Here is an 11567-nt window from a genome sequence, read left to right on the forward strand (position 1 = left end):
CTTTCCGCTCTTATTTTAAGTCCGGAATATTAACTGACCCCTTTTGGAATGGCGCGCGTGCCATCACACATCGTTCATCACACTTATTCTTGTTAATCAATATTTTGAAAATATTACTTGCTCTCGGAATCAAATAGTGTTAACAGATTTACACTACATATTCCCGGAAAAATTAAATTTTACGAAAGAGAGAAGGAAAGAGACTACGAGTTTTCTCTTTATTTCAAAAGTAAATTTTATTGTATCATAATAGTGGAAATTGTATCATAATAGTAGTCTTATTGATTTATGCAGAAAACCGTTTGACATATTTCAAGTTATGGTTAAAGTAAGATTCCTATGTGATCCCGACTGCATTTCATATAATGAAGAATTTTTATAATTTTAATATAATATATAATTTTCACGTAAATACACAATATTTTTCATGATCAGTGTTTCAATGTTCTTCCTTATTTCCGTTGGCTATTCTGCAAACTGTTCGTCTTCTTTTTGCAAAGACTGGGAACTTCGAGACCATACAAGAACCTTGCTTTAGCCATAACTCGAAACACGTCAAACAACCTTCTACATGGATCGATGAAGCTACTTTCATGGCATAGTTTCCACGATAAAAGCTACTTTTGCAATAAAGAGTACTCGTGGTCTTGCTCTAACTTTTTCTCTCTTTTTCTGAAATGATCGATTTCATCGCGAATCAATAATTACCGCGAATTACGTTAGTGTTGTACATGGAGAACTATGATAACGTCAAAAGATAAATCGACATTTAACATGAACACGATACGGGTTACGTGGCGCCGAAGAAGGAAGGGATGCATAAAATGTGGGCATTTCCTGCGAGAGTTTTCTGCAGGTGCACAGGAATACAACGTCCTGTTCGCAGAGACACTTGTCATTAAAAGCTACTTTTGCAATAAAGAGTACTCGTGGTCTTGCTCTAACTTTTTCTCTCTTTTTTCTGAAATGATCGATTTCATCGCGAATCAATAATTATCGCGAATTACGTTAGTGTTGTACATGGAGAACTATGATAACGTCAAAAGATAAATCGACATTTAACATGAACACGATACGGGTTACGTGGCGCCGAAGAAGGAAGGGATGCATAAAATGTGGGCATTTCCTGCGAGAGTTTTCTGCAGGTGCACAGGAATACAACGTCCTGTTCGCAGAGACACTTGTCATAGACGCAAACGTCCGGTGACGTCTTCTTACGCTAAAGACTCTTTCTCTCTTGCTTCCGTGACACCTGGGTTAATTTAGGTTCTCACGCTGTTTAAGAAAATTACTCTGTCGCTTTAATTAGTCGTCCTCGTCGCCGCACGTCACGATTGAGAGGCTACGAAGGTTCGATATGCGGGTAATTTGTAATTATAAAAGAATCTTCATCCGGTACACTGGTCTTCTCGCTCGGAAACTTCCGAGAGCGGCAAGCGATGTTACAAAACGAATACACAAAGAAATCATAATCTCTAGGAATTTATATTGTGGAGTATAATATTTTTTAGCAATGAAAGCTTGAAATAACGTTTAATAGAAAATTATAAAACAGCAGATTCCTCGGTAATTTCCGGCTACGATAATTTCGTTCGGCTAGTCGTTCTCTTTGAATTTTATCGTTACAAATTTTACAGAGTTATTAGAAAAGAGAGTTAAAGAGAGTAAAGAAAAAAAATCACGTTGTCAAGAATAAATAACTAATTAATATAATGTAAAAGGCTCTGTTGTACAAACAAATGCTAATAAGAGAACGGGCTAGTAATAAATAACTATTTCGAGAAAATATCTCTGTTTCAGCTGGTTCTCCAATCAGCTGGCGCGGGTCCTAGCGTTCTCCAGCAGTTATGCACTCTACCGTTCCCGTTTTATGGAGATCCCAGATTGTTACCGTACACTTTGCCGGCACTTCTGGCCGCTACGCATAATAATTCCGAGGCAATGGCGATATTGTCTTGTGAGATGTCATACGAGGTAAGTAATTAAATGTGCGACTCACGCTGTCATATACGATAATTCCATCATGTTAAAATAAATTTCATATTGAACAGATATATCAATTACAATAATATTCACAAATGTTTCGAAACACTTTTTAGAAGTTTGTTATTTTTTAGAAATATATTATTTATTTTCCTAACATGTTAAAGAAAGATTTGTTTATGTATATCTGTCATCTTTCTATCTTTCTATATTATATTAAAAACTTTTGTCAAGGTTTTAGCAAATATATATTTTTTTTATTAATATTATCTGCAACTCTTTCTAAATGCAATAAATTGCATTTTATATGTAAATTAATGAGACACATTTATTGGTCACCGGTGATTTAATCACCACATGATTTAATATGTTTACACATAAACATATATATCAGTTTAAATATTTATACTTTTAACATGTAATAATATTAATTTTACATGGCATTCAATCAGTCTTTTTTGCAAATTGGTTTAAATTTAATTTTTAGACTTTATCTAAAAATGTTCTATGAATGCTATCTTGTATTGGCTGTATGGTATTAATATATCGTATTCACCTAACACAATTTATAAGTTGATATTCATTCTATCCACTTTTATTTATATTATATGCTTTCTATACATTTTTGTCTCTCTATATGAATAATAATATTTAACGAATAAATTTGCAAATTGGCTTACAGTTGCTGGAGCAGTACAGAAATTCAGACGAAGGTAAATTGAATCCTTTGGTGCATTTGCTGAAGGATAACGCCTAGTCTGCCTCACGTTTTCCGCCTTAAAAGGTTTGATTAGTTTAATTCCATTTCTTAGAATTCTCATTACAGGCGACTCTCGTAATCCGCGCGTATCGAAATCATTGATATATCATTATGTCAATTTACAATTGTCTGTTTAATGAGATACGAAAAAAACCGCAAAGCGAACATTTAAAGAAATTGAATCTAATGCGTAGCTAATTTAATTTAAAAATTCGTAGCCGCTTCTGTCTATTATTGCATAATTAGATATACGATCCCGATAACAGAAACTTCCCGTTAAGTAAGTAATACGTCGAATGCTAGCGATTCTTCAAGTCCAGGAATAAAACTCGATTTGCAGAGACGAAGTTAAATTTACTCGGAAGTTAACGCGAACGAAAGAAAATAGCACGAACGTTAATTTAGACCGTTGCTTCCCAAACCATCCTTGTGCAGCCTATTTATGGCTACGTACTGATGAGACACGCATGATATTCCGTTTTATAGGCTTGCAATCTACACCATCGAACTTTTACACAGAGGGTTCTAGAATCTCTGGATTTTATAATTATAGATCATTTTAACGAATATATTAAATATTTTAATACATCATGTACGTGTTCCGTAAATATTATTAGCAAAATTACGAAAAATATTGTAGAACTTTGGATTTTTGGGGAAATTTGTAAAATACTTATTTAAGCATCGTGTCTTATTGGAATTAAAAAAAAAAAAACATACACATTTTCCGAATCTAAAGATGGGAAAAGCAAGAAATAGAATTGCAATATATATTTTCGATTAATTGCTCGCAATGAGTGATCTCGCGTTTTGCTTTGTTGAACGTAACGATGTGTGGAATAATTTATTCCTACGCGTCAGTAACGACTTACGATCGAAGTTACCTGTCACCTCGGTGAACGGATGATGACATTAAATGTCACGACACCCTTTCCCGAGGTGTTTCAGGTTTAAATTAAGTAGGCGTATACTGAAATTATCACATCGCGCTTCGTGAATTGTCAATCTGAATAATTTATATTTTTACATTCTAACAAGCAAAGATACGAATTTAAAGGAGTCTGCCTTTTAAAAGGACTCGAGAAAACAATGCGCGCGGATACAATTGTTTTCAGAGATATCGTTTCGATTAACAAATTTAAAGATGAGAATGAGATGAAGAGATTGTTTAGAAATTAATTTCACGATACTATCTTAAGATGATTATACGCGTATTACGGGAGGTATAATCGAGAGAAACACGCGGACTATCTGTGAATCTAGTCCTTTTATAATGTTAGTAGATTCTATATATATATTTGCAATCGTCACACTGTGTGCGTATCTCTACTATATTTTTTACTATCGTCCTCTCCCCCTCGTTTCCACACGTGCCAATCTTATCGTGCAAAAAAATGTGTCTTCAAACTGGGCCTTTTTCGCATAGTAATCGTCGCGTGGTACGGCCCGATAAACGTAGAAAGATGCGTATGTTAACCACGTGAACTGTGTACCGGAGTATAATAGTATTCATCTCTGATCTTTCCTTTTCGAGAATCAAATCTACACTTTTCATTTAAATTAATATCTCTTGATATCATGAAACTTGGAGAAATTTTATAGCTAGGCTATTAGCAAAATTATTCGAAGAATATTATTTTTTATTAGTTCAAGAAAACGGCGTTGATTATATTATTTATTTATTCCGAGCGCAATCGTTACACGAATCGCGATGAATGTTAATCTTAGAAGGTACAAGTTTTCGTGATTACAACAGATGCATTCGTGCAATGTCCTGTCAATGCAATTGATATTTAAGTACTACACTGTTAAATAGAGTATGAAAAAATTTATAAATTTATTAATAGTTTGTGGGGCAGTATTTTCTATCAAGCTTGTATTTTTTTTTTAATATGTATTTGATTGAAGATACACGTGCACGCGTTTGTCGTAAGTTTCGAATTTCCGACACTAAATATCTTAAGAACTTTCCGCATAAACCGCACATTCTGTTCTTGCAAAGCGAATAGAATTCATCTACACGGAGGGAGGGGAAACTTTGTAATCCTAAATATATTAATAAATTAGATTGTGTAACAAGATGTTTTACAACGAAAGTAAATGTCTTCTCGCGGAATTTGATGGAAAATATTGCCTTGCTCATTATCGATTTTTCGAGTGTATAGACACACGCATACATGTAGCAAATATTTAATATCCAGCAAATATTTAACATTAACAATTTGAGTCGGACGAAAAACTCGAGAATCATAAATATCTCGTGTGTTCGACTTTAAATAAAATATATATTTAATAATAGTAATATATATAAGTAAATAATATAAAATGTTTATTATAATCTCTCTTCTGCGAAAATTTCGTCGTTCGAATAAATTCGCAGTTTTACTTAAGAGAGGGAGCAATCTCGGCGAAGCTTTCGCGCAAGCTGATCGATATCGTATAGCATAGATATATCCTAGATTAGTAGCTGAAAATTGAATCGCAATGTTTTAGTGAGCTAGTTTAGTAACGTCGCTTTTTTGTCGAATACTGACTGCGAGAGCGCGCGACTCGTAGCGTTATAAAAAACGAAAGAGAAACGGTATTTTTCTACGATAGCTTGTATAAAAATGCGCATACGTAATTCGATTCGAAATGATCCTTTATATAAATTAATAAATGCGCACCACTCTCGCGGGGAAATATATCTCTGCGACGTGTTCCTTCATTAATTCGATCCGTACTTATGCGTCTCCGTCTCGTACTCGCGTCATTCGCGAGAATTTCGTCTCGTGCAGGATCCATCGCGTTTATTTAGAATAGCGTTTCGAAAAGGTAGCTATGTAAAGTGAATCGTGCAACTTTGTTAACAAACTTGGCTAAGCTCGAATGGGGAGGTAATTGAGTCTGCAGGATAAATCGGAAATAATAAATTCAACGAATACGATGAATTTTCGCCGCGATAAGTTTAATCGTTGTTATAAAATTACTAAAATAAATGGCGAGTATAATCGTTACAACGAGCAATTAAGCAAGTGTGACAATTATTAATTTTATTCTTAGTATTACGCGTTATTGCGTCCATTTATTACCCCAATTGACCTTAGTCCTTTAATGTTGGAAAAGTATTAGCCGCTCGCGGAAATGCAGATAGGACACGATTATTTTATCGCGAAGAGAAAGTAGTTTCGATACTTGTAACACGAACAATGTTAAGTGCCATGCCGTACCATGTACTTGATGCGCATCGAGATTTTTGTCTCCCAGCGTACGCATACATTTGGCGTATGTAGAAAGAGGAATATGTATTAAGCCAATATATTACGTATGTAATATGTTATACGTAATAAAGATAACACGCTTTGCGATATATATATATATATATATATATATATATATATATATATATATATATTTCGCTTAATCCTCCTCTTAAGATAATGAGATCAACAGAAACAGTAAATTTTATATTTCAAAAAAAATATAGAATATATTTATTATTTGTGAAAAATTTCTGCGTGGAAAAATTGGCGAATCTCGGAAAAGCGATTTCAGTCTCCAATGTTAAATTTTTACAATTAAATTTCTCGTCGAGTTTTTTCTCTGAGAAAAAAATAATCGATTTTAAGATTGATAAAAAAATTTGCCACTGAAAAATACATATCGCGGAATAAGGCACGAGATAAATCGCCAACTATATATACTTCCATCTCGCTGTTTTTGCGACAATCGAAGACGGATCGAGACGGAAAAGAGAGAAAGAGAGAGAGAGAGAGAGAGAGAGAAAAAAATGTCTGTCGTCAAATCGAAAAAAGGCGCCGACGAGGTTCCCACCCGTGAAAAACGGCGGCATCTCGCCCTCTCATACTAGACTAGAAACGCTCACACACGCGTGCGCGCGGAAGAGGGCCCCGTGAGAATGACGTATGGGGTCCATGGGGTAATTTTTTTTCCCGAAGCGTTTTAGCGCGAGAGATGCGCCTCTACTTTTTCTGGCGCCGTAATCTATAGGCGCACTTAATACAGCCGCCTCGTTTTGAGTAACCTCGCCCCCTGCCCCTCACCGCGCTTTCGTTCACCTCCTTTCCGCTTCTCGTCTCTTCTTTTCGCTCCCCCGCCCCCTCCGACATGCGCTCCTTCAACGTATGACGTTATTCCGCTCGTTCCTCACGCTGTTCCTTTTCTCTCTCTCTCTCCCTCTATCTCTCTTACGCTCCGCTAACGCTCGGCATCTCCGGACTCCACTTAGCGAGACTGCATAATATATCACGCTGCTTTTACATCGCACACCTATATACGACCAGCCTGCAGCGCGCTTACGATGTGACGTTTACGCAGCACAGCCACGTGCACAGAAACGGCGGCACGCATTGCGTTTCGCTCATGGTGTGCCGCGATGCATCTCGCCACGAGTAAACCGACTCGGCTACAATATAACACGGTTAACAAAAGAAGCCTCAGAAAAAGAGTAATCGTTTCTTGTAATATTTTTTTAATGCTTAATACGATTTAGATCTCATTGTCAGAAATGCTCTATCACGTCTGTGATTTTGAAAAATTCACACACAAATCTACTACAAAGAGAGATTAAAATAAAAAGTAATTAAAAACTCACCGGTACGATGCGCAACGGCGGAGTTGTAGGACGTAGCAATCTGTAAAATACAAATATATCCAGATTATAAAGAGAATGTGTGTGTCAGAATAATTAATATAAAATAATTATTATACACAAGTAAAAAATTTGCATTTTTTTACATAGATATTTAATACAAATGTTATGTAGAATTCCAAAAAAATAATAAATTTAATTATTATATAAATGTATTGCAAATAATCTTAAACACAATGTTAAAATATTTGTCATGAATCTATGTAAAAATATTAGTTATAAATATTTTAATTTTAAATATTAAAATATTAATATTAAATAAATTCTTAAAATAAAAGGGACAAATATAGATTATACTGTTACATTTGTCATTATGTATTACAAAATGATTTAAAAAATGGATCATTATCGTGAAAATACTGAGTATTTAATTTCACGCGCGCAGAGATAATAAATAATATAAAATAAATTAAATAAATTATAAATTGCTCACCTCTCGGTTGCTCCGCCGTTGCTCGACGCCTTCCCAGGCCTGCTCCTCTTTTCTTGTTGATCCTTTACTGCTTCTTCATGGCATTCAATACTCATTCGCAAAAACACGGTTAATTAAGATCGCGCGAGCACTAATCATTTATCGCATGACACTTTTCTCGGCACTCTAGCCATTGATCGAAACACATTATCGTTGATCGATCGATGCGAACCTTGTTACAACGCGATGGGAGAAAAATGCGAATATACAAAACAATTTCGCACACAGCTACAATCAATATCGGAAAATCGGCCGACTAAACTCACGCGTCATTCCTCGCGATGATGCTATGTCTATATTACTAACAAGTATATACTTTCATTTTAAGAGGATTAATTATCATTTTATTATAACTCAAGTGTGTGAATAAATATATATATGAAGTAAGATTAAAATTTCGTAGATTTTTACACACACACACACACAATATACGCATCCTCCCCCCCTCTCCCCACATACATGTATGTATATATTTCTTACATTTATTCGATCGAGATCTATCGCAAGAGCAGCAAAGTTACGTCACACTTAATATATTAATATATTAATTCACATACTTGTGTTATAGTATTTGAATAAACGTACGGTTAACGTAATCGATTTACGGGCGATAATATTTTATATCGGTCAATATATTAAAAATCAAATATATCTATCATCGGGTTTTGTATTTTTTGCCTATTTAAGTACAATACGCTCGTCATTTACGGAGAACAGAATAATTTCTGCGTTCTTAATTCGACTCTAAACATATTTATAGATGTGTGAAATATATTCTTTGATAAATATAAGTATCTGGATGCCGCGATAGGTTTACATGTCGCGGAAATTAATTAATCGCGCGAGCTGATAATTTTAATTATAACAAATAATCGCGTTTAGCGTCTCCCGTTATTTTTCACATTTATACATCTCGAAAGTTAACGACGACACACGCCGCTACCTTCTTACTCGAGTGTCGCCGCGCGAATGATGACAAGGCCACAGTATGTAAACAATACATACCACGTTATAAGCCACAAAAACGAGCGTCAAACATCGTATAATATATCTAATACATATTTTTGATATTGAATTTTTCACCGATTTCGCTCATTATTTTTAGCTTTAAAACACAAAGTATTGTACACAAATAACAGAATCGACCGACTAAAGTAACGAAAAACAAAATGATATATAAATAGTTATATAATGTGTTAAATAATAATGATTGAAAATATAGCTAAATAATAGTGATGTGTAAATAGTAACATATAAATCGCGATTATTAGTAATTAATTTTAAATACGAGAAGTGTATTAAATATTCCGCGTGAATTTATTTTATAGCACGTTAAATATTTCATAGGAAGAAGAAATAACTTACGTACGTAATGTTAGTTCGGCGCTTGTTTTTGCGGGGTATAGCGTGGCGTGGTATGTATTGTTTACATAACGTGGCCTTGTCGCGGCGACACTCGAGCTCGAGACATCACGACGTAAGCCACTCTCCGTATATCTTCGCATTACTTTCTAAAACGCGGTCATTTCTTACAATTATTAGAATATTAACGATTATTAACTCGAGATTATTAATTGATTAACTCGCGTACAATAAACGACACGGCGTAAGAGTATCGCGTGCGATGGCTATTTATTTCAAATAATAGAAAAGTACTGTTCATTAATAATACAAATATTTCGTGTGATTTGTTGGAAATAAATTATATATGTAATCCTGAATTTCGATAGCATATTTTCAAACGATTCATTGCGTCTCAAATAGCTGAATTAAAGAACTCGAGTATTAATGAATACATATAGTCGATATATCATGCTTTTTCAGTAGAAATTGAATCAAATAGCCGTCGTCAGGAGACTTATACGTCGTTACTATATTCTTATGTGTCGTGATATCAGGATAAAATTGCCGATGTCTTTTTTGGAATTTTTCAAATTATATGTTCATTTACTTATGTTATACGTAACGCGTAGTAAAATTATCCTATAAAATATGCTATTTATCAATCGAAATAGCATTGTCGCGGCGAGTGGCGACGTATATAAATTGACTCGTGCGATTTATGTCGAATGAATCGTAACTTGTCCCGTTGTTTTTCCATTGTAATAAAATATGCGTACGATTATAATGTCGGGAGTGCCGTACAAAGTATCGCGCGATTATCATATTTTGCGTAGTGCGCGCATAACCATAATTATTCGTATTTTCGCAAGTGAATGCCACGAAGAAGCAGCAAAAGATCAACGAGAGAGAAGGAACAGAGCCGGGGTGATGTCCAGTGACGGCGGAGAATCAGATAAGGTAAGTGATTCATTGTTTAACTCATTACTTGCGAAATTAATTGCTCTTTTATTTCCGTGACACATCTTCCATCGATCTGAGATTAAATTGAAAGTTAGAAATGCAATTGGTTTGAGTTTTTCTTCATATAGTACAAATATAGAATTACGTAATGGCTATAAAAAAAGAGATAACATAACGACGCTAACTTTATATGAAATTGAAAGTAAAAGAAATAGTAGAAAACATACGAATATGTATTCAATTAGAAAATTTTCGTTTTTTCGATAAATAAATGTAAAATTAAATTCTTTAACGTATATTTTTGCATGAAATACGTGAGACGAACTATCACGAATTTTTAAGTATATATTTGAGTTGCATGCGAGTATTTCAAGTTGAAATATTTCGAGATGTGTTTCGGGAAAGCTTTTAGTATCATTAAATTATCTTTTTCTTATCATAAGTTATCTTAAGGAATGCAATAGTATAATTTTTGTTTTTGACATAACGTTAAATTTTCATCAAAAGTTGGAAAACCTAATGTTTTATTTAAATTTTGATTGTTTATTCAAGCTTGTTTTTATCATTTAATCGTTTTCAAGTTTTCAATTGTGACATCCATTACATCAATTTCGCCATTTTATATTTGTCTTGACATATTAGATTTGTATTTTGTAAAATCCTAAAGTTTGAATAGACATCTGAAAAATCGATCGCCCGTAATACTTAATGATTTATTTTACAACTCGATAATAAACCTACATCAAATATATAATTGGGAAAATCTTATCAACTTTAATCTTCATCAAATTTCTGTTGAAAACTGAAAGTTCTAACAATATACTTAATTTTGAGTGGTATAAAACTTCTTAAGCACATTTGTACACCGTAGCTGTGTAAAGTACGCTAAAACAGTCTTATAAGTCTAATCTGAAATTTCTCAAAATTGATAGATCATTTTAAAGATCGGAAGTGTATCTAGTTAAAAAAAAAGCTACATGAAATTATAATCTCTTCCTCAGATTTAAGAAAAGATTTTTTTTTTTCATTGATACGTGTAATCGATAATAGACACATCATTCTTAAATTATTTTCTGATACAGTCATTTTGCTCGATGAATATTACTTTTATTCTTACGATTCATTCTTGAATATCGCGTTAAAATTTTTTCATATAGTTGATTAAAATGAATACATAACAGAGATCATGAAGAGGAGGAGGAGAATAATAAATTTTGTAGAGAACTTCAGAGAAATCGACGAGACAAAAAGAAATATTATTTAACGGCTGATACCGTAAGAATTTGCGTCACGTCTACCGATTAAGTTTAATCTCGAACGCTATCGCCCCGCCCGAAATCATCGTAATTTCGGCGAGAATAACGATGACGCGGAGTGGAGACGGGGATAGGGAAGAG

General features: G+C 34.0%; 2 protein-coding genes across 3 annotated transcripts in view; one reads left to right on the forward strand and one right to left on the reverse strand.

The window, feature by feature from the left end:
* The window catches only part of LOC115241155 (S phase cyclin A-associated protein in the endoplasmic reticulum), a 41386-nt gene extending 38071 nt beyond the window's left edge, over positions 1–3315 (forward strand). The window contains 2 exon segments of the mRNA XM_029816763.1: positions 1801–1974; positions 2666–3315. Of these exon segments, the coding sequence (XP_029672623.1) occupies positions 1801–1974; positions 2666–2740 (249 nt within the window). The 3' untranslated portion in view covers positions 2741–3315.
* LOC115241156 overlaps positions 1–8200 on the reverse strand; it is a 50075-nt gene extending 41875 nt beyond the window's left edge. Inside the window, exons 1-2 of one of the 2 annotated variants that reach the window (XM_029816764.1) lie at positions 7828–8200; positions 7338–7377 (exon numbers count right to left, since the gene is read on the reverse strand). In XM_029816764.1, coding sequence (XP_029672624.1) covers positions 7338–7377; positions 7828–7922 — 135 coding nt within the window. In that variant the 5' untranslated portion in view covers positions 7923–8200. The remainder of the gene's footprint in view (positions 1–7337; positions 7378–7827) is intronic. The other variant, XM_029816765.1, reaches the window with a different exon arrangement.
* Between the last annotated feature and the right edge of the window lie 3367 nt (positions 8201–11567).

The sequence above is a fragment of the Formica exsecta genome, unplaced genomic scaffold (assembly GCF_003651465.1).
Source record: "Formica exsecta isolate Colony F162 unplaced genomic scaffold, ASM365146v1 scaffold47, whole genome shotgun sequence".
Lineage (NCBI taxonomy): Eukaryota > Metazoa > Arthropoda > Insecta > Hymenoptera > Formicidae > Formica > Formica exsecta.